Source organism: Cotesia typhae, unplaced genomic scaffold (assembly GCF_013202065.1).
Source record: "Cotesia typhae breed Kobodo isofemale line unplaced genomic scaffold, CoteBio_Ctyphae scaffold_13, whole genome shotgun sequence".
NCBI classification, from domain to species: Eukaryota; Metazoa; Arthropoda; class Insecta; order Hymenoptera; family Braconidae; genus Cotesia; species Cotesia typhae.
In genome coordinates, this window is record NW_027423774.1 from 16,884,191 (window position 1) to 16,909,413 (window position 25,223).

Below are 25,223 nucleotides of genomic sequence, written 5' to 3' on the forward strand. Positions count from 1 at the left end.
AAGATTTTTTAATTTGGAAAAAGCAATTTTAGATAGATAACTTGCAAATTATTATCGAAAATTGTGTTTTTTCAAATCTAAAAATTGTTGAAAGTTACAACAAATTCATTTTTTATTACAAAATTGCTCATTTTTTTCAAAAGAAATTTTTTCTCTGTGTAGTGTTCTGACCGCAGGATCATTAAAATAAAAAAAATGACATTTTTTACCGGCTTAAAATACATCATCGATAAAATTACATTAAGTATTGTCCTTCTTTTAATTATACTATGTAAGCTTATAAAATATTACAATTTAACGGCTCTAATTATTAATTATATTGTAAAAGATAAAATGAATTATATTTTGAAAAACTCAAAAATACGCTTTAATAGATAACCAAACTAAAAAGTAGAAAATAATTTAAAATGATTTTTAATAAATTTAAAATGAGAATAGAGTATTAAAAAAAAAAATTATTTTTTTGTAAAAAAAGCGTGAGACGCTGTTGATTTTTTTTATTAATTCTACGTTTACAAATATTTATACCAATAAAATATTTACAACAATTGATCCAGCATTTCACTAGTTTTTTACAATAAAATACATTTTTCTGTTAATCACTCTATTTTTATTTTAAACTTATCGAAAATCATTTACAATTATTTTATACTTTTTAGTTATCATAATATTCCTTATCAAGACCTCATTATCCACCGGTACATTATATGTATTAATGATTAATGATTAGTGACTGTGATTAATGATTAATGATTAAAAATTGAATAAGAGTAACTGATCAATAGTATAAGATTGTTAAAAATTTAGCAAGATTTACACATTACACCTGCTCATGTTTCAATTCCATCTGAGCACAAGATCGTTATTATAGTTGTCTAGCAATTTAAAGTTCTGAGAGCAACTACTATCACGCTTGACTTAACTTCTTTATCGCCGATATATTTCATCCACCTACACTGCTCCAGATCTCACGGTCTCAACTCTTAGTATAAAGTATACTGTACACTGTACAGCAAAAATAAGAAGCGGGTGTGTTGTCTGTTATTAAATGTTTGTATAATACAATAACTTTTTATTATTTATTTGTTTTTATGTTTCGTGAATTTTTATGTAATCTACGTATATTTATATCCAGTATACTCATGTATGTCTAGCGTTATGTTTATATCATGAGGGCAATAAGAGAGTGAGTGAAGTAATGTAACATTACGATCGAGTAACATCGCAAAACGATTTACTTTCACTGGAGATAACTGTTATGCACGAAAGACCTTGTTGATAATTTTAGGTAATAAAAAAAATCTTTAAACACGAATAATCAACTCTATAAAACAATTATTGCAAAATAGCTAGTTGATACTGATACTGTAAAATCTAAAAATATTATTTTTTTTTTTTACTTGTAAAAGATGGATCGGTATTACTAAAAGTTGATTTCCGAGAACGATTCCGAAGCAACAAGCTATATAGTTTATATTTATATTTAAAACATAAAATATCGCACCACGACGATCGTAACTTTAACAAACTGAACACTACTCTTCTATTTTGCAATATTTTACAGTGACAGTAAAAAGAGAGTTGTGCTTGTTGCTGCTTTTGCTTTGACAATATCTATCGCACATTTATTATTACAATGGTGCAATAACACTTTACTAAATCGTGACAATAACTTTTATTTTTAATAATATTCTCATCAAACTAAAAATAATCATCATATGATATAATATAAACAAACAAAAGCATTGCGGTAAAAAATCACTCAATAATTATCTCAAGTGTACAAACACATGCATGTTCTATTGTTTGTTTAAATAATTTACAACAATTGCAATAAATAAGTCATACCTGATCAGTTGAAAGTGGAGTTGTTGAGTCAAAACTCGTTGAATTAGTATCACTCGGTTTTCGGACAAAAAATTCAACCCCTCGGTATTTGGCGCTGAATCGCGGTGGAGATCCACTTGGAGTTACTCTGGGTACTGACAAACTCTGCAAGTTCAATTTTGAAATTAATAAATAATTCTTGTACTCGTAATTATTTATTTTAACGGTCTATAATAATATGGAGAATTTTTTGTTGATAATCAAAAATTTTTTTTTCTTAAAATTCAAAAAAAATAATTTAGAAGAGAACATTTTTTAGAAATGTCAATTTTTCGATAAAAAAATTGACCTTGTAAAATTATTTGGTAATTATTTACAGGTAGGGTCAACCCTTGCTAGCCCATGTTAAATTTTTTTTTTTTATCAAATTGATGAATTATTTTTTTAATGTACTTTTCAAAAAAAAATATATCAAAAAAAATAAAATACAAATTTTATCGAAAAACATGGGCTACAATTTTTTGTAACTTTTAAAGGCAAAAAAGCTTTCGAAATCTTTATTTTTTTCTTTCACGGCATTTTTTTATCATAAATGCACCGTAAAAAGAAGCAGAATCAAAAAAAAAATTTGAAAATGTTAATTTTTCACTTAGATATAGCCCAAAATGGGGTTGACTCCATTTGTAAATTATTACAAGTATATTTGTAAGTTATTACAATTATACAAAATAATTACCGATTTTTTTCTCTAAATTGTTTATTTTTATCTAAAAAATTTCCTTAAAAAATCGCTAAGCTCAGAGACAGATTTTATTAATGATTTTCGGTCAACAAAAAATTTTTTTCACATAGAAACTTTTAAAACTAATTAAAAAAAAAAGTGGTAATTCGATTTTTTTGCCAAAACAACTAAGTGACTACAAAATAAAAAAATTTTTAAAAAATAAAAAAAAGAATCTTACCGCATTATTAACTTTGCTATAAGCAGTAGCAAACTCTGGAGTTTTAGCACCCAAAACACTGAGTAGTGGTGCAACAGTGCTCCTAAGTTGTTCTAACAAACTAGCATTAGAGCTGATCAAATAAGTAGTTTTGATGGGATTAAAAATATTAGAATCAGAATTGCCGCTGGTACCTCGACTGTTCGAAGAAATACCAGTTGAGTTGGATAATCCTTGAGCCTCAGACTCGACCTTACTATCAGTTGCATTCGAAAGTAAGCTCACCGCAGGTTCTTGTTTTACCGACTGCTGTGTCGAGTTCTCAGTTTTAATCAACGCGTGGTATCGCGGCGTTATAGCAACACTTGGAAGTTCTTTCTTTTCTACCTCCGGCGTGACTACCTGAACCGATTCCGTACGTTTATTAACTTCTGCAAGCCATTCCGCAGACGTCTTTCGATCTTTGCTGTTGCCAGTTACCTCTTGGGAATTCCTCGATACCGGTGACTCAAGATGACGACGATACGTAGCCGTTCTTGATCGAAAGTCACGTCTTCGTGATTTATCCTCAATTTTAAAAGACTTTTCCGTCTGCAATTTTTCAGTGGTAGAACTTACCGCATACTTGGGAACTTTCTTCTCAAATTTATTCGACGAATTCGGGGTAGTAGTTTCAGTAGTTCTATCAGCTTTCGCTGGTTCTTGCCAAGTTTTATTAACGTGCCCGGGGTTTAAATTTCTCGGTCTTTTGTTTAGCTTGAACGAAGAATTAATAGGGCGAGAATCGTCAGCAGTTATCTTTTCTGCATTAGCCGGCTTTGAAGGTGGTTCTTGCCAATTTTTATCAATGTAAGCGGTATTCCAAGGTCGAGGTCTCTTGTTTATTTTCGGCGAAGAATCAACGGAACTTTGCGTCGTTACTTTTTCCGCGTTTGTTGACTTTGAAGTTGGTTCTTGCCAATTTTTATCAATGTAAGCAGAATTCCATGCTCGGGATTTTCTAGTAGTATAAATCGTTTTTTCTGTCGTTATCATTTGATCATTGATCCGTTCAGTAGTCGTGGGTCTCATCGCTTTAATTCTTTCAGTCGTCGGGTCAACTTTACCAGCAATGACAGGTTCACTAGTAGTTCCTTGCTTTCGATACTGTCGAACTCGCGTAGTTTCTCCAACCCTCGTACTTCCTCGTTCAATACTTTTACTGGTACGCGTAAAACCGTCTTCTTTTGGAACAGTCACAGTAACAATTCGTGGAGTTGTCGACGTTATTTTACCATTTCCGTATCTCTTAGAGGCGCCTGAAGGTGATGAATTTTTCAAAGGTTCCGATTCCGACTTGGCTTGTCGCTGTACATTCGCTAATTTTTGCCTTGATCTCGCAGCGAAACTCGTATTCCCTTCTAGATTTTTTGGACCCTGAAAAGTCTTGAGTTCGTCTCTAAAGTCAACTCAAAGGCCACTTAAAAGTCAGCACAAAATAGGCCACAAAAAGTCCAAGCATTTATAAATATAAATTTATTTTTTCTTGCATCAAAACCCGCAAGCCAAAATAAATTCAAACTGCAGCTGGTTTTTATTAAATGCTTCATGCATCACAGTGTTAAAAAAAAAACTCGGTTTATTTATTTATTTTTTAATTATATTTTATCACACCGTTACGATTAAAAACAAGCAAGCGACCAATGTTCTCGTTTTTTATAAATTCATTCACTCTAAAACACTCGGGATCAATTGTTTAATATTTATAAAATTATAAAGTAATTTTATTTGACAAGTTAATAAGTATGATAATTAATGTTTGTGTGTTATGAAAAAAACTTTAGTTTATTGTCTCTTTTATTTAAAAAAAAAAAAAAAAAAAAAAAAAAATTTGTATAAATTGCTCAATAAATTGTTTGCTGAGAGAAATTTAATTAGGGTAGACGAGGTCACGAAAGGGCTCACCACGAAAATATGAAGACATCCACGATAAAAACGGCTGCACGAAGACAGACCACATTGTGATGAACGAAGATACCAACTGCAAATATTTTTAATCTATTTTTTATTTTATTCAATGCTATTATTTTTGTATTTTTAAGTAAGCCACAAAATTTTTATTTTATTTTATTGTATATTTTACAATCATCATCTTAATTAGCTGAAGTTGGGAAAAAACTTTTATAGAATTAAACGATTATGCAATTAATAAAAATCATACACGAGCAGGATAATTTAAAAAATCATAAAACGTTTTTAAATAAAATAATAATTGAATTGCGCAATATTGTGCTCTCTGAGATCGAGCTCGATCAGACCGAATCGCGTTCACCTCGTTGTCCACCTCCATTAACAACAATCTACTTCGTTACTTTCTCCATCAGTGATAGAAAGAGAGGAATAAAATAAAGTTAATGGTGATGATAATAATAATAATAAATGTAATGGTAATGGTAATAAAATAAATAAGCACGAGGCACGGGCGGCTCCGGATATACCGCAGGGTTCAGACAGACTTTGCTCTTGGCCGAATTTAATATTATTATTACATGCACACGTTCTCACTTTCAGGATTTATGGAGGGGGTTTAGTTAATGTAAGGAGGAAATAACATCACCTGAATTCATACCGCAACTGATCGAGTATTCTACAGCTACACAAATAAAAACACACTCCCTTTATTTGCCAATTTATGTTTTCCTTTTTTTTTTCTTGTTTTTCATTGCCTTGATGTAAAGCTTTCATTATCACCTGCTTCTCGCTGTATTATTGAATTAAGAAAAGACTTCAATTTTATGCAAATTACAGTTATAACTGCTGAACTTAGTCAATAAAGTTTCATTTATTCTGAAAAATTTAAGTTTAACACTGACAAAATGAAAAATTACTGGGCTCATAAAAATTTTATGGCTTAATAATTTATTAAAGGAAATGATTTAATTTATTTTCTTGACAAAAGAATTTTTTATTATTATTATTATTATTATTATTATTATTATTATTATTATTATTATTATTATTATTATTTTGTTATTAAATGCTCAGGGGGGTTATCCCCGGAGTCCGATTCTCCGAGGGCCCAGCCTGAGCTCCATCCGTTACTGCTGGACCACTCCGCACAACAAGGCGGTTAGTGATCACAGCAGGCCAAAGTCATTTCCCTTAAGAGACGGAGAGAACCAAGTAAAACAGCCTTCTGCATCCTAACTGCCAAGAACTCAGCTTTTGATGAGCAAGCTGGAACTTTGGCAAGTGAGGATACAAAAGACTGTTTCATCCCTCCTAGGATGCCAACAATCAGGACGACAAGCTTGACACGGTAACCTGGGTAAAGTTTGCCAATTTCAAACAGGAGATCCTGATATATTTGTCTTTTGTGCTCTTCTTTGGCTGAGATGTTGTAGTCAGCCGGGGCCGAGAACTCAATGACATAAATGTCACGGGTGGCCTTGTCGAAGAGCACAATATCAGGTTTATTGTGATCTATCCGCCGGGTTGTTGCAAATGGCATGTTCCAATAAATTTTGCAACTGTCATCCTCAACAACCTGGGGAATATCTCTTGGCAAATAAGGCAGCACTGGTGTCACGTCAATACCTAGCAATGACGAAGATAGTAGTACAGTACTCTCAGGGCAGCATTGTGACGCTGGATATATGCACCTCTCGCCAGCACTGGACATGCCGACAAAAGGTGCATAAGCATCTCCGGATGTTGTCTACACCTCCTACAGGACGTGTCCGGAAGCTGCACCTGGAGCACCTTGCTACGGTACTCAAGAGTGTTAATGACACCATCTTGGCAGGCAAATATGAACCCTTCAGTCTCGGACATCAGGCCAGCTGACTTTAAGAAGAAAAACGTCAGCTGGGTGGACAAGCCATGATCACGCACGTGTTTAAAGAACACGCTGTGCATGGACTTGTCCATCAGTTCGTCAAGAAGTAGTTTTTCCTCGGCGTTTCTGATGACGCTCTTAAATTCCTCCTTTCGGAGTTCCATAAGAGCGTTTATTTCTCCAAGACCAAGGGTTCTTGCCGCATATATTGCTGCCTTATACAAGAATGACCCCTTATGTTCATTTTCATGTTTATGTACAATTTGCATAAGAAAGTCATCCTCGTCTGCAGTGAAATTGACAACTTCGTATGTTAAACCCAGGACCAAACGGTCGTGAAGCCGCTCCAAACTCTGCAAACCTCTCCCACCGATGGACCGGGAGAGGTATAATCTGGCGACTGATGAATTGGGTTGCATGTTCCGATTCATATTAATGATCTTACGGGTTTCGATGTCGAGATCTCGTAAATCCTTTCAGGCCCATTTCAGGACACCGAAAGAGTATAGTAAGACTGGGACAGCGAGCATGTTAGTATCTGAGACTTTGTTTTTGCCGGAAAGTTCGGAGGACCAAATTTTCCGGAGTCTCCTAACATACTCGCTCTGGAGAGTTGCTCGGACTTCAGAGACCGCATGCATGCGGTGCTCTTCCATTCTTAGATATCTATACAACTCCCCGGCGTCTAATTGTCTTAAGACACTCCCATCTACTAACTCGACATCATCACCAGTATCAGAGCACTTACCCCTCGCCAGATGTACGACCGCACACTTGTCCAACCCAAAAGACATTCCGACATCTCGTGTGTACTCTGCGACGATGTTGAGGGCTGCTTGTAGATGATCTTCATCAGCACTATATAGCTTCAGATCATCCATGTAAAGCAGATGGTGTGATCGAATATTTTCGATCACCCGGAGGCTCCACAGAGTACCCACGAGTTTTACGGAGAGCAACAGATATAGGCAGCAGTGAAATGCAAAACAGCAGAGGGCTCAAGGAATCGCCTTGGAAGACCCCTCGTTTGTACTCTACAACTCCGGTTACGTGCAATGCGTTTCCACTTCCAATGTGAAAACGCGTTCGCCAGAGCTGCATTGTACGCCGAATGCATTCCACTATTTCGGGATTGACTCCCAGGCATTTGAGTAGATATAAAATCAACTCATGAGGAGTTGAATCAAATGCCTTACGATAGTCAATCCAAGCCATTGACAGGTTGCGTTGATAGTAGATCGCATCTTGTAAGACGCATCGATCCACTGTCAGGTTCTTCTTGCAACCTGACAGGCTTCTTTTACTGCCACGTTGTTCATATATCTGTTGCCATACAGGCTCTATCTGCTGCAAGATACGGTTATTTAAAATTTTTGTAAAAATTTTATAAACCGCATTCAAGCAGGTGATAGGCCTGAAATTCTTAGGGTCAGACAAGTCACCTTTTTTAGGTATCAGTACGGTTCGCCCTTCTACAAGCCAGTTCGGAATCGGATCGTCAGCTCTAATGTACGATGTAAATATGCGAGCCAGATGGAGGTGCGTAGAAGTAAACTTCTTCCACCAGAAGACATTAATGCCATCTGGTCCCGGGGCAGCCCAATTTTTGCTGCCATTTAGAGCTGAACGAACTTCATCCACACTGACTGCAGGGCTCTCTTCATCAGCATTCTACCGACGGTGTTCCCGACAGAATGCTTTGAAGTCGTGCAGAGCTGGAGTATTGGCGTTCACGTTTGGTTGATCTCCATACAACTCAGTCCAAAATGGTTCCACCCGCTCAGGTGTTGGATAAGTTCCGGTAACATCGGTCTTTGGTGTCAGAAACCGTGAAGGGCTGGATCGAAACAACGAGTTATCGACCAACCGCTTCAGCCTTTTCTCTAGTGACTTTTTGGCAGTCACTAGAGCCCGCAATTTATTAAGAGACTCTTTTTTGATGACAAGAAGAGTACTCTTGTTCAGTGTGTGATGACGCCACCGAAGTTCAGCAACAATGCGTCGAATTCGGGGCGTGTATGCTTTTTGAGTTGTTTCGAACTCAATCACACACTGAATGCGGGAGACATGTTTCCGGGATCTGTCAATTTTGGAGCCAAGTTGTAAGATGCGCTGTCTCAACCTTGCCTCGATCGAGAGACAATGTCTCTCTCTCGGAAAAGCCGAAACTGCTGCACCATACACAACCTGGCTCACAGTGAGCAGGGTGGAGTCCTCCAGGATGGTTGCACGGAGATCTTCGTTTACCGCGTCAAGCTGTTGTTGGGAGTAAGTTATTTTTTAGATATACTTACTTGCCGTCCTACAAAGGGATTGTTGTTGTCCAAGGAGGAACGGCGTCGCTCTTGGTGTAGTTGCGCCGGAAAAGAAAGTCTATTAGACTGCCTTCTGTCCGGCACAAGCGATCTTCTATTTCGCCGAAGATGAGCGGCATAATTACGCAGGTGTTTGGGCGTAAAATGCGCTAGCTCCGGATGCATATCACTCCAAAGAGTGTGCATCCGGGCCATATAGCCGCTCACCCCCGGCTCGCTACGTTGGTAGCACACCAAGAGATCGACTCTTAGTTCCTCCGTCCACTTAAAGTAAGTCCTTAAGGCGCCAGGGTCGTCATCTTTCATCGGGTCCGGCGTGCTCCTCCCACCTGATGAATGGTCCTCATCCGAAAAGGACCGGTTGTGGGGAGTACTTCTGAGTTGGTATCTTGTGGTAACTCAGTTATTTCCATGCAGTGGGTAGTTGGCCCACTGCATGGATTATTATTATTATTATTATTATTATTTTGTTATTAAATGCTCAGGGGGGTTATCCCCAGAGTCCGATTCTCCGAGGGCCCAGCCTGAGCTCCATCCGTTACTGCTGGACCACTCCGCACAACAAGGCGGTTAGTGATCACAGCAGGCCAAAGTCATTTCCTTAAGAGACGGAGAGAACCAAGTAAAACAGCCTTCTGCATCCTAACTGCCAAGAACTCAGCTTTTGATGAACAAACTGGAACATTGGCAAGTGAGGATACAAAAGACTGTTTCATGCCTCCTAGGACGCCAACAATCAGGACGACAAGCTTGACACGGTAATCTGGGTAAAGTTTGCCAATTTCAAACAGGAGGTCCTGATATATTTGTCTTTTGTGCTCTTCTTTGGCTGAGATGTTATATTCAGCCGGGGCCGAGAACTCAATGACATAAATGTCACGAGTGGCCTTGTCGAAGAGCACAATATCAGGTTTGTTGTGATCTATCCGCCGGGTTGTTGCAAATGGTATGTTCCAATAAATTTTGGAACTGTCATTCTCAACAACCTGCGGAATATCTCCTGGCAGATAAGGCAGCACTGGTGTCTCATCGATACCGTAGCTATATCTGAGATGATAATAGAGTACTCGCAGGGCAGCATTGTGACGCTGTATGTAGGCACCTCTTGCCAGCACTGGACATGCCGAGAAAAGATGCATAAGCGTCTCCGGATGTTGTCTACACCTCCTACAGGAAGTGTCCGGTAGCTGCACCTGGAGCACCTTGCTACGGTACTCAAGAGTGTTAATGACACCATCTTGGCAGGCAAATATGAACCCTTCAGTCTCGGACATCAGGCCAGCTGACTTTAAGAAGGAAAACGTCAGCTGGGTGGACAAGCCATGATCACGCACGTGTTTAAAGAACACGCTGTGCATGGACTTGTCCATCAGTTCGCCAAGGAGTAGTTTTTCCTCGGTGTTCCTGATGACGCTCTTAAATTCCTCCTTTCGGAGTTCCATAAGAGCGTTTATTTCTCCAAGACCAAGGGTTCTTGCCGCATATATTGCTGCCTTATACAAGAATAACCCCTTATGTTCATTTTCATGTTTATGTACAATTTGCATAAGAAAGTCATCCTCGTCTGCAGTGAAATTGACAACTTCGTATGTTAAACCCAGGACCAAACGGTCGTGAAGCCGCTCCAAACTCTGCAAACCTCTCCCACCGATGGACCGGGAGAGGTATAATCTGGCGACTGATGAATTGGGGTGCATGCTCCGATTCATATTAATGATCTTACGGGTTTTGATGTCGAGATCTCGTAAATCCTTTCGGGCCCATTTCAGGACACCGAAAGAGTATAGTAAGACTGAGACAGCGAGCATGTTAGTAGCTGAGACTTTGTTTTTGCCGGAAAGTTCGGAGGACCAAATTTTCCGGAGTCTCCTAACATACTCGCTCTGGAGAGTTGTTCGGACTTCAGAGACCGCATGCATGCGGTGCTCTTCCATTCCTAGATATCTATACAACTCCCCGGCGTCTAATTGTCTTAAGACACTCCCATCTACTAACTCGACATCATCACCAGTATCAGAGCACTTACCCCTCGCCAGATGTACGACCGCACACTTGTCCAACCCAAAAGACATTCCGACATCTCGTGTGTACTCTGCTACGATGTTGAGGGCTGCTTGTAGATGATCTTCATCAGCACTATATAGCTTCAGATCATCCATGTAAAGCAGATGGGTGATCGAATAGTTTCGATCATCCGGAGGCCCCACAGAGTACCCATGAGTTTTACGGAATGCAACAGATATAGGCAGCAGTGAAATGCAAAACAGCAGAGGGCTCAAGGAATCGCCTTGGAAGACCCCCCGTTTATACTCTACAAGTCCGGTTACGTGTAATGCGTGTCCACTTCCAATGTGAAAACGCGTTCGCCAGAGCTGCATTGTACGCCGAATGCATTCCACTGTTTCCGGATTGACTCCCAGGCATTTGAGTAGATATAAAATCAACTCATGAGGAGTTGAGTCAAATGCCTTGCGATAGTCAATCCAAGCCATTGACAGGTTGCGTTGATAGTAGATCGCATCTTGTAAGACGCATCGATCCACTATCAGGTTCTCCTTGCAACCTGACAGGCCTCTTTTACTGCCACGTTGTTCATATATCTGTTGCCATACAGGCTCTATCTGCTGCAAGATACGGTTATATAAAATTTTTGTAAAAATTTTATAAACCGCATTCAAGCAGGTGATAGGCCTGAAATTCTTAGGGTCAGACAAGTCACCTTTTTTAGGTATCAGTACGGTTCGCCCTTCTACAAGCCAGTCCGGAATCGGATCGTCAGCTCTAATGTATGATGTAAATATGCGGGCCAGATGAAGGTGGGTAGAAGTAAACTTCTTCCACCAGAAGACATTAATGCCATCTGGTCCCGGGGCAGCCCAATTTTTGCTGCCATTTAGAGCTGAACGAACTTCATCCACACTGACTGCAGGGCTCTCTTCATCAGCATTCTGTCGACGGTGTTCCCGACAGAATACTTTGAAGTCGTGCAGAGCTGGAGTGTTGGCGTTCACGTTTGGTTGATCTCCATACAACTCAGTCCAAAAAGCTTCCACCCGCTCAGGTGTTGGATAATTCCCGGTAACATCGGTCTTTGGTGTCAGAAACCGTGAAGGGCTGGATCGAAACAACGAGTTGTCGACCAACCGCTTCAGCCTTTTCTCTAATGACTTTTTAGCAGCCACTAGAGACCGCAATTTATTAAAAGACTCTTCCTTGATGACAAGAAGAGTACTCTTGTTCAGTGTGTGATGATGCCACCGAAGTTCAGCAGCAATGCGCCGAATTCGTCGAACTCAATCACACACTGAATGCGGGAGACCTGTTTCCGGGATATGTCAATTTTCAAGCCAAGTTGTGAGATGCGCTGTTTCAACCTTGCCTCGATCGAGAGACAATGTCTCTCTCTCGGAAAAGCCGAAACTGCTGCACCATACACAACCTGGCTCACAGTGAGCAGGGTGGAATCCTCCAGGATGTTTGCACGGAGATCTTCGTTTACCGCGTCAAGCTGTTGTTGGGAGTAAGTTATCTTTTTAGATATACTTACTTGCCGTCCTACAAAGGGATTGTTGTTGTCTAAGGAGGAACGGCGTCGCTCTTGGTGTAGTTGCGCTGGAAAGGAAAGTCTATTAGACTGCCTTCTGTCCGGCACAAGCGATCTTCTATTTATTATTATTATTATTATTATTATTATTATTATTATTATTATTATTATTATTATTATTATTATTATTATTATTATTATCATTATTATTATTATTATTATTATTATTATTATTATTATTATTATTATTATTATTATTATTATTATTATTATTATTATTATTATTATTATTATTATTATTATTATTATTATTATTATTATTATTATTATTATTATTATTATTATTATTATTATTATTATTATTATTATTATTATTATTATTATTATTATTATTATTATTATTATTATTATTATTATTATTATTATTATTATTATTTTGTTATTAAATGCTCAGGGGGTTATCCCCGGAGTCCGATTCTCCGAGGGCCCAGCCTGAGCTCCATCCGTTACTGCTGGACCACTCCGCACAACAAGGCGGTTAGTGATCACAGCAGGCCAAAGTCATTTCCCTTAAGAGACGGAGAGAACCAAGTAAAACAGCCTTCTGCATCCTAACTGCCAAGAACTCAGCTTTTGATGAGCAAGCTGGAACTTTGGCAAGTGAGGATACAAAAGACTGCTTCATCCCTCCTAGGACGCCAACAATCAGGACGACAAGCTTGACACGGTAACCTGGGTAAAGTTTGCCAATTTCAAACAGGAGATCCTGATATATTTGTCTTTTGTGCTCTTCTTTGGCTGAGATGTTGTATTCAGCCGGGGCCGAGAACTCAATGACATAAATGTCACGAGTGGCCTTGTCGAAGAGCACAATATCAGGTTTGTTGTGATCTATCCGCCGGGTTGTTGCAAATGGCATGTTCCAATAAATTTTGCAACTGTCATTCTCAACAACCTGGGAATATCTCCTGGCAAATAAGGCAGCACTGGTGTCACGTCAATACCGTAGCAATGACGAAGATAGTAGTACAGTACTCTCAGGGCAGCATTGTGACGCTGGATATATGCACCTCTCGCCAGCACTGGACATGCCGACAAAAGGTGCATAAGCGTCTCCGGATGTTGTCTACACCTCCTACAGGACGTGTCCGGAAGCTGCACCTGGAGCACCTTGCTACGGTACTCAAGAGTGTTAATGACACCATCTTGGCAGGCAAATATGAACCCTTCAGTCTCGGACATCAGGCCCGCTGACTTTAAGAAGGAAAACGTCAGCTGGATGGACAAGCCATGATCACGCACGTGTTTAAAGAACACGCTGTGCATGGACTTGTCCATCAGTTCGCCAAGGAGTAGGTTTTCCTCGGCGTTCCTGATGACGCTCTTAAATTCCTCCTTTCGGAGTTCCATAAGAGCGTTTATTTCTCCAAGACCAAGGGTTCTTGCCGCATATATTGCTGCCTTATACAAGAATGACCCCTTATGCGCATTTTCATGTTTATGTACAATTTGCATAAGAAAGTCATCCTCGTCTGCAGTGAAATTGACAACTTCGTGAGTTAAACCCAGGACCAAACGGTCGTGAAGCCGCTCCAAACTCTGCAAACCTCTCCCACCGATGGACCGGGAGAGGTATAATCTGGCGACTGATGAATTGGGGTGCATGCTCCGATTCATATTAATGATCTTACGGGTTTTGATGTCGAGATCTCGTAAATCCTTTCGGGTCCATTTCAGGACACCGAAAGAGTATAGTAAGACTGGGACAGCGAGCATGTTAGTAGCTGAGACTTTGTTTTTGCCGGAAAGTTCGGAGGACCAAATTTTCCGGAGTCTCCTAACATACTCGCTCTGGAGAGTTGTTCGGACTTCAGAGACCGCATGCATGCGGTGCTCTTCCATTCCTAGATATCTATACAACTCCCCGGCGTCTAATTGGCTTAAGACGCTCCCATCCACTAATTCGACATCATCACCAGTATCAGAGCACTTACCCCTCGCCAGATGTACGACCGCACACTTGTCCAACCCAAAAGACATTCCGACATCTCGTGTGTACTCTGCTACGATGTTGAGGGCCGCTTGTAGATGATCTTTATCAGCGCTATACAACTTCAGATCATCCATGTAAAGCAGATGGGTAATCGAATAGTTTCGATCACCCGGAGGCCCCACAGAGTACCTGTGGGGGTATTATTATTATTATTATTATTATTATTATTATTATTATTATTATTATTATTATTATTATTATTATTATTATTATTATTATTATTATTATTATTATTATTATTATTATTATTATTATTATTATTATTATTATTATTATTATTATTATTATTATTATTATTATTATTATTATTATTATTATTATTATTATTATTATTATTATTATTATTATTATTATTATTATTATTATTATTATTATTATTATTATTATTATTATTATTATTATTATTATTATTATTATTATTATTATTATTATTATTATTATTATTATTATTATTATTATTATTATTATTATTATTATTATTATTATTATTATTATTATTATTATTATTATTATTATTATTATTATTATTATTATTATTATTATTATTATTATTATTATTATTATTATTATTATTATTATTATTATTATTATTATTATTATTATTATTATTATTATTATTATTATTATTATTATTATTATTATTATTATTATTATTATTATTATTATTATTATTATTATTATTATTATTATTATTATTATTATTATTATTATTATTATTATTATTATTATTATTATTATTATTATTATTATTATTATTATTATTATTATTATTATTATTATTATTATTATTATTATTATTATTATTATTATAGGTAAAAATAACAATAGTTTTTTTTTAATTAAGTCAAAACTATTTCGATTAAATTTTTCAACAACAAAATCTACTCTCAATAATTACTAAGAAAATATTTACTTGTATAAAAAAAATTTTTTTACTAAAAGTACTTTTTTTTCTCAGTGTAAAATAAGGTAATAGAAACTTTAGTACGTTGATGAAAAATTAACTTGATTTAATAACAAAAATTTTTAAGTAAGAAAATAGTTTTGAAGAATTTCAATATTTTTAATAAAAATAAAAATTAAAACAAGTAAAATTTACTAAAAACCAAATTTTTTTAGTTCGTGAAATTTTCTGCTCGATTCAAAATAATCAAATTCTTTATAATTATTGTATTGGTTCAAAATTTTTGTTATTGAATCAAGTTCAATTTTTTATCAGTTTAATTAATTAAAAAGGTGGACTTCACCTCTTTTCATCTATAAAAAATCGGAAATTATATCTTCAGCGAAATAATAACGGAAATAAATTAAATTTCCAAATAATTAAATTTCAGAAAGATTCTTGAATTTAAAAATTCCTTAAAATGACGACTTTTAATCAACAAAACACATGTCTTACATTAATTTTTCTACAGTATAAAATACAATAAAAAAAAATACAAATAAGTCAATTTTTTATGCCTGAAAAAAGGTCGATCCCACTTTTATATAATTACTGAAACTGTCAACGAAGTCTTTTCTTGTACAAACTTTTTTCCCTATCCCGTAGAGAAAAAAAAAAAAAAAAAAAAATAGTGAAAATTCAAAACAAACCCAAGCCAAAAAAAGGTGATCACCCAATTGAATTGATCATGACTAATGACTACCATATAAAACGGAAAAGCTGACAAAAAAAATCTGGCTAATATATAAAACATCTACAGCAACACAAATAATTCATCACTCTTGGGTAACAACTTCTTACTTCATTTGCCTTGTAACTTTCCAGCTTCGCAAATGGGGTCGCCGAGGAATTTGTACCTTCCGGAGAATCACTGACCTCAGAATGTTTGCCCAGTAGGTCTGTGGGCTCTATCGAGCGCGTTTGTCGAGAAATAGTGACATCCTATCGATGGATGTTTTTTAATTAAATTATTTTGTTATAACTTATTGTAAAACCCTTAATGGTTCTTCCTTCTCCTCAACTAATTTCTTTTTTTTTTTATTTAATTATAATTATAAATATAATATATTATTACCACACCGAAGCATTAGTCGTAATGCAATTGGATTAGATTAATCGGATTAAAATCGGTAAATAAAAATGAATTAATTTTGTAATGACTAAACATTCATGCTGACGAATGCAATTAATCGCATGCAATGAAGGTGTACAATTATCGTGATAAAGATCAAGAGAAAGTGCGACTTACTTTAGTGACCCTTGGAGAAGACTCAGACCCTGATTCCTTCAGGCTATTATTTTTCTAAAACATTAATCAAGGCTATCATTAGTCCACAATTGATTTAAAGTTACATTATGGAGAATTTCAAAATGAGCAAGATATTGTAAAATATGATAATGTCAGTAGCATAATTTCTACGTAAGTAAGTATTCACTCTATCTGCTTGATTATATCAATATACATATTTATGTTAAACTTAGCCTTAATAATAGCTTACATCGAAGCCTTTGACTTAAATGTAAATAATGGACAAACATCCATCAATTACCACTCGCAACATTAAAGACTAGAGACTAAATAAAAATTACCAATTGCGCAAGTTTAGCCTTGAATTCTGGAGGATAATTATCGCTATCGTCAATCTCTCGATCCACTTTTAAGATTATCGAAGCTTTATTGAAAACTTTCTTCCCCCGTGGCCGTGATGTTGTTGATACTGGATCATTGGAGGAGATTTCATTACTAATAGTTGTAGCTGCTGGCGTTGTTGTTGTTGTTGGATTGGTAGTTGTGGTCAATAGATCTACTGTACTGTTCTTCGCATATGGCCGCCGATTCAATGTCCAGCCAGATGGTGACCGAGCTGAGGGGGCTGAACTCGGAATTGGTGAAGGCGTGGTAGTAGTTGCAGGATTAGGTGTAGACATGACAAATTTTCTGCCGCGAAAACCCAGACCTCGATTGAAGTAATCTTCCTTGGGTGGTATTTTCGGTGCTAATTTTGATGCACGACGAATATTCGGTGACTCTGTTGGGGGTTGCAGTGTCGAAGGAGATAAAGTTGTTGCTATGAAAAATTATTTAACAAAGTAAATACTAGCAACTTTTAATCGTTATGCCACCGTCGAGAATCACAAATTTTAAATAAGAAATTTTGATGATTTTTTTATATTTTCAATCACAATATACGTATTTTTAAAATATATTTTTACCAATAATTTGATGAACAATATGACGGAACAAAATTATAGCACCAACTAAGTTTAAAACTGCTTTAAAAAATTAATTTTGATACAAATATGAATTAGTTTTGAGATCAATCCAAATTTGAAATTGATTTGTACACTGATAAAAAAAATTGACTTGACTCGAGAGCCAAACTATTGAAACAAGAATATTATTTTGAAGAAAATGATTTTATTGAATCAAGAGAATAAATTCTTGAGGTGAGAAATTATTCTTGGTCTAAGAAAATTTTCTTGTTTCAAAAATGTATTCTCTTGACTCAAGAAAATAATTTTCTTCAAAATGGTATTCTTGCTTTAAGAGTTTGGCTCTTGAGTCAAATTAATTTTTTTATCAGTGTAGATAGAAATTAGCATGCTTGTAGAACTTTCGATCCTGCTTCAGAATTTTAATTATAAAGACTTAAGAATATTTAGGACAAATTTTATGTATAAAATATTCTGAAATCTTCGTTAAAATTTCAAAAGTCAAAATATGAATTTCTAACTATGAAAGGACATAAATTTAAATTACGACTTTTCTGATGACACCAAATTTTACCATAGATACCTATTTTTTAATAAAAATATACCCTTTACAAAATTTTTCTTATTTTTATGGTTCAAGTAAATTTTACTTGATTAAAAAATTTTCCGTCTTGATTAACGGCAATAAAATTCTTAAAAATTATTTTCTTGGTTAAAGAATTTTTTTCTTGATTCAAATTAATTTTTTTTTTCCGTGTATGGATTAATATTTGACTTATAACGACATTGTCATGTATAAAATAAGATAAATAAATAAACAAATTTATTCATCCAGCGTGGAATTTGAATCTATTTATAACTACTCTGAAAACATAATAGTAAATGAACTACCATATAAAATTTTGAAAAGGTACAAATTCAGGTCAAAACCTTTCCAATAATACTAAATTCTACTAAAGAAAAGTCTCCTATTTTATCATCTAAATAGATCGGAGTAAACATTTTCTTTATTCTTTTAATTATATTAATAATTAACTGATTATAATTTCGTAAAAAATGAAATATAAAAATACCTTCTTCGAGCAAAGTAGTTGAAGAGTAAGTTGTCGAAGTGGCAAACTCTTTCGAAGATTCCGTAGGTGATAAAATAGATTGTTTAGTTTGTGATCTAGAACGAGATCTCGATGACCCAGTGCCAAGATAATTTGATTTCAAAAGTTTTACTTTATCGGGAACTCTTCCGGGTCGATCCAGTTTATTTTTATCTGACGCAACATCACGAGACCGAGCTTCGACTTGAAACTTGTCGGACGTTTCACTTCTTAGCTCTGGACTTCGCCCACGACTTCGCCTACTCGACCCAGAAGTTGATTCCAAACTTTTTGAAGATTTTCGAGGCTTTATTTCTTCCGGCTTACGTTTCGAATCCTCAAATTCGTCAAGTGAATTCCCATCAATTCCATCAACTTTTTTACTAGTAATTCTTTTGCTTCCGCGCCCAAGATTTGGCAAAGTTTCACTTTTATCATTTGCGAGACTTCTTGTTCTTCCATGAGCTTTTCTACTTCTTGACGCCGTGGTTGAAGCAGTTGGAACCTCAGTTGAAAAAGGAACCCCGACATTAACTTGATTGGAATTTGATAAGTCACTATCCTGTCTCCTGAAGTTTCTTTCAGTGCTGCGTCTTACATCACTTTTAACAACTCTACCTGATTGCGAAGAAAATTTGCCAGAATCTTTGAAATCTGTCTGTGCTGTCGGTCGTATTTTTCTTCCACTTCTAGACCTCGGCTTTTCAGTAAAATCGTCAATCGGATCAACAGAATCGCTCCGTCTCTGAAATTCAGCTCGCGAATTTCGCGCTGGGAAATTTCTTTGACTTCTGCTGCCTGCTTGCGTTACATCAGGAGCTTCCAGAAGTAATTCTTCATTTTTGTTGTCTCTGTTAGCTGAAGGCTCCGGCAAGTATCGTCGATCCTCACTGGCTGCTCTAGATAAGTCACTTCTAGACAGTTTTCGCCTTCCCAGGTTTTGCGTAACTCCTTCAGTAATTGTGTTACTTTTTTCAGTTGTTTCAAGCTTCAATCGTTGATTAATGGAAGCGTTCGCACGATTCGTGATTTTGGTACCCCGACGTGGTGACCTAGTTGTGCTGGTGAAAGGCTCGGGGGTGGTCTCGAGTCCTTCTGCGGCCTTGGTACTGAATCGAGAAACTCCTCGACTTCGCAAAGTCGTGTCTCGGGTTTCATCCTGAAAGCATGTTTAACATGTATTTATTTTAAATTTATTTGTGTTGAAACAATGTCAGCGACTGAACACTGAATTTATGCAATTATTGAATGAGTAATTTTAAAAAACTAATGGTAAATTTCTTTGAGATTTAAATTTAAATTCAAAGCACACAGATAAAAACTAGATGTTAATAAATTTATTTAGTTATTTTTTAACTTTTAATAAAAAATTTTTCAGGAAAAAACATTTTTTATAAAATTTCGATCAATATAAGTTGGTCATTAGTTTGACATTATTTACATTAATCAAATTTAACAGTGCTGTCTTCATTAATCATACAAATAGCTACAGAAAGACGTAATTATATTTTTTTAACTGATTCAACAATAATCTCTTATAATTTTTTAATTAATTTATAAATAATTTTAACAACCATTAACACTGATTTTTTGAAGCATTACTACAAAATACATAAATCAAAGAATATGTTAAATATAATTTATAATTATATTAACTTTAATAATATTTAAACTAGCAACCTTGCGGTCACTATATGACTGCCGTACTTGTAAACTATAAATAAATAAAATTTTGCTTTGTTAAATAATGACTTTCGTTAAATTGCACTGTACTTTTTTTACTATTGACGTTTTTAAAGATATAAGCTCATCCCGATGTTACACTCATCAAGAGCTTTCATTTGAGTACCCACATGCATTTTTTTATATTTTTCATATATACACATATATATATAATATATATATAAATATATGAAAAAATGATGTGGGTACTTAAATGAAAGGTCTTGATGAGTGTAACATCGGGATGAGCTCATATCTTTAAAAATGTCAGTAGTTGACAAGATACAGGGTCATTTCTTAATTATATGTATCTAGAGATAAAAAATTTTCGAATGCAGCCTAAATATTTATCATTATAAATTGACTATTGGTGAAAATGATATGGAACCTTGAAAAGGTACAACTTTAGATCAAGACCTTTCCAACGATACCAAATTTAACCATAAAAACCAATTTTATCATATAAATACACTGGTCACAAAATTTTACTTATTCTTTTAATAATATAGATTATTATTTCAAACAAAAAATGCTGATTTTTGACAAAGCTCTGAGTTGAGAATTTGATTTTTAATCATTAATAACTTTTTGAAATAATCTCTAAAGGGGTTTAAATTTTTATGAGCAAACAACTACACATAAAAAATTACTTGAAACAATTAAACTCTTCAAAATTATTTTCTTGTTTCAAGAACTTTTCTCTTTATTCAAGATAATTTTTTTTTTTTTTTTTTTCAATGCATGACTTAATTTGTCAAAACTCAAAAATAAAAATGTTCACCTACTATTGAACCTCAGACACGAATGTCTTTAACAAATATTTATTTACAATCAAATAATGTCTTTAAAGTCTCTAAAATAAAATATTGACACTCATGATTTGTTTAAAAATCGAAATAAGTGTTTATTAACATCTAAAAAATATTTATTAAATCTTCTTCTTTGTAGAAGGATTTCTTAGTATTTAAGAAGATTTCTTTGTATTTAAGAAATATTTCTTAGGATTTATAACATTTCTTCGTATTTATAACATTTCTTTGTATTTAAAAAATTTTTTTTAAATACTAAAAAAATTTTTTTAAACACTAAGAAATGATGTTTAAGAAATGATTTCTTAAATACAAAGAAATCCTTCTATCACTGTATATTATCTGACATTAAAAATGATTTGTAAAAAATTTAATATCAACAAATTCTTCCATCAGCGCATCTTATTGAATCAAAACGATGAAACCTGTTATTATTACGACTATAACGATGGAATCATCTAATCGAAAGATCCTTCTGGTGTCAAAGGCTTCAAGACCCGTGATCTATGCTAATTCGCAACAGAATAATGTTCTCACTAATTATAAACTCGACGAATAGTTGAGTTTTTAAAAAACAAGTTGGTTTTTTTGGGAGCAATCGTGCACGACAAAAATTATTGAAGCATTGATTAACTTTCTGACCAATGCAATCTCCGAGTAGGAAGAAAAGAAACGACGAGTATAATGGAGAGGAGGTTATCGAATTTCGTGCTACAGTAACCTGTAATTTCTTAATAACCGAACCAAGCAAACAAACCCACCAATTGACAACTCAGTTTCAGTAATTCGTTTTTAAAAACGTTCAAGTAATCAAATCTGTCGTAATAATTTATCTTCAATTGTTGATCTTTTGTTTCACACGATTAAACCTATGTAGTCTCTTCACCTCTTCGATCAAATAATATCTCATGGTTCTATTTCTCTTCAAAGACATTTATCAACTATCCAATTATTACTTTTTTCATGACAAATAATGATTTGATCTCAATCGGCAAAAAAAATATTAAGTTTGCTAAAAAAAATACTCGTAAGAGAAATTATTTTATTATTTTTTGCCTAGACTCTGAAGAATAATATACTTTTGGTATTTCGTAACACATGTCGTGATCATTAAATAGAATAGTTAGAACGCAATAGAACACCCAGAAGATTCCAGCAATTATCACGAACAACTTTTTATATATTAAGGATCAAATGAAGATTCTAATTACCCCGTTGTTAAAGAGATATTCGTGCATGGAAATAAATGATTTTAATTAGATGCAGATCAAGAGTCCATGAGCGTGTGATGTGCGAGGTAAGTAAAAATTCATTTTAACAAAGCGTGTGAAATATAGATACAATAATAATTAATTATCTTTGTTAAATGTAAAAGAAATTTGATGTTAACAATTTATTAAAAAATTATTTTTTTTCTTTTATTTATTTATTTAATTTTTCTGTCAATTGATATATATCTGGCAGCAATTAAAAGTATTTTGTTATTAACCCATATGGTATTTAATGTGTATTATTAGCTGTCTTATGATAAATTATTAAAACAGTAAATTGCAAAATATTAATATAAAAGGAACACTAAGTGCCTGAAAACTTATTCAAGACCCCAATAACGGAGGCGTGGCCTTTTTAAGAAAGAAAAAGTCCTTTCACGTAAGAGCACATGTGACGATGTGTGATATACCATATTGTAATTTTATTTATTTATTTATCCACTCCGGGATTAAAATTGAATAACAAAAATCAAAAAATTATTTATACAACCAACTGCGTAACACAATTTTTATGTAAACATTTTTTCAATTTAAAAAAAAATGTTAATTTAATGATAACATATATTGATGGAATTAATGTCACTAAACTTTCGCAACTAGATCAACAACTGTCTATCGGTAATAAAAAAAATAAAAATGTTCTTTGGACTCAAGATCATCGACCGTCCTCGTAGATGTTGATCCTTTTGATTTCTAAAGAATTGCTTTAATAACTCACTGTTTACACTCCCATCAACTCTATATACATTAATTTACATGATTTATCCCGGATTGATATAACGATTTATACAAAAATTTATCTTTACTTTCTAATCAAAATAATTTCATCATTTTTTTGATTGAATTATAAAACTACTTTTTTTTTTTTTTTTTTTTTTTAATGATAAATAAATCTCAACAATCATACTGCGGCTTTTCATTATCTTATCTTATGTTATGCTATTTTATTAATAATTAAAGATTACTATAATAAACTATTCTATACAATAATTATTTGTTTTCTCAGTAAATGCAAATATTTTTTTAGTTTTTTTGCCAGGTGAAATCTATTACCGTTTCACTTTTAAACAAGTCCATCAATTTTCCATTCCACCACCCTTGATCGGTAATTATTAACGGAAGTTTTTCGATGCTTGGTTAAACTTCCGTAGACTAGCTAAAAATTACGTTTATTGACAATCAAACATAATCAAATAAACTCATCATTATTATTAATTAATATTTTAAAAATAAAATTCAATAACCCGTACTTGAATCTATAAATGATGATAATAATTTTCTCTATTAAATTAAAAAGTGACTAAAAAACATGAACAATATAACCGGTTGTGAGTCACGTGAGGTTTAATTTAACCATCAAAGAATCGGCATGCGTGTAAGTGTATATTTATACTTCTCTTTCAATGCACTTAACCCGTTAAAAGAATAATGTACATTGTACAAGTATCCTCAATATTAGCAATGGTTGTTTGCTATCGTTGATGTAAGTATGAGCACAGATTAACATACGTTCAAGGTATTACTGCACTTGCAATGCCTTTTTACAGACAAAGTACCTGCGAAATAATTACGTCTCGCTGATGAATATCTTCATACATTAATCCACATATCTTTAATAACTACAAGTAAGAAGTTATATATTAAGAAATTATAGAAGAGTAGGACGAAGCGGATTTCGCAAAAACCAGTGGCATCTAGTGCAATCGTAATAACTATTAATTATTCTCGAGCCAACGTGTACATACTCTATTTTACGATGGATGGAAAGCACGTTACACTATCTACAGTTGTCGATTTTATTGCACATGTGTCAATCTTTACGCATCTATGATATGCAATTTGTAAAGTTAAAAAATTTGAAAGTTAATTCCGTTTTTATATTTTTTTTTCCATCAAATAATAATAATTAATTTTAACACTTATTAAAAACACGTGTAAAACTCATCGCAATTAATTTTAGAGATCATACCAGTTAAGTCTGTTATTATATAACAAAATTTCTCAAGGAAGATAAAATAATTGATAATTAATAAAATAAATTAATATAAAAACCAAATCTAAGTTGATCTACGAAGAAATTTACTACAACTGGTTATTAATATTTATTAAGTTAAAAAAAAAGATTTTTCAATGCTATGAAAGTTGTTTCCGTTTATTATTTTTAATTATTCGCGTTACATTGTAATTAAATGATTACAAATGTGTATAAAGTTTAAAAAAAAATGAATGGGAATTCAGATTGAAATTAAAAAAAATTATTTAATAAATCTACCGTCCTTGCACTCGATAGACATTACTCTATTTACGAGGACAGCAAGTATCTGAACTCTTTGTAATGCATTACGGTTTGATCCTTCATCGTTTAGTTCACTGCAACTGTTATAAAAGAGAGAGGATTTTTTTATTATGCAAATTTTTTTTTCTTTTTTTTTTATTGTAAGTTGTAACTCGACATAACATTTTGATTGTAGATATTTGAATTGTTGCAGTGCTCAGAGCAAGTAATGATATTAATAGAAATAATAAGAAAACGAGAGCAAACAATGCAAGACTGTTAAGAATAATTTGATTAAGTAAATCGTCATTATGCTCGTAATTTTGTATTTAAGTATTTCGATATTTTTATTTGCATAGAAACAATTTGAATTTAAAATATAATTTGAAGAATAAATAAAA

General features: G+C 34.1%; 1 protein-coding gene across 1 annotated transcript in view; it reads right to left on the reverse strand.

Annotated features, from left to right (window-relative positions):
• The window catches only part of LOC141534109 (uncharacterized), a 45,473-nt gene that overhangs the window by 16,481 nt on the left and 3,769 nt on the right, over positions 1-25,223 (reverse strand). The window contains exons 3-8 of the mRNA XM_074253246.1: positions 18,728-19,904; positions 17,031-17,509; positions 16,690-16,743; positions 16,242-16,382; positions 2,790-4,184; positions 1,849-1,992 (exon numbers count right to left, since the gene is read on the reverse strand). Coding sequence (XP_074109347.1) covers positions 1,849-1,992; positions 2,790-4,184; positions 16,242-16,382; positions 16,690-16,743; positions 17,031-17,509; positions 18,728-19,904 — 3,390 coding nt within the window. The remainder of the gene's footprint in view (positions 1-1,848; positions 1,993-2,789; positions 4,185-16,241; positions 16,383-16,689; positions 16,744-17,030; positions 17,510-18,727; positions 19,905-25,223) is intronic.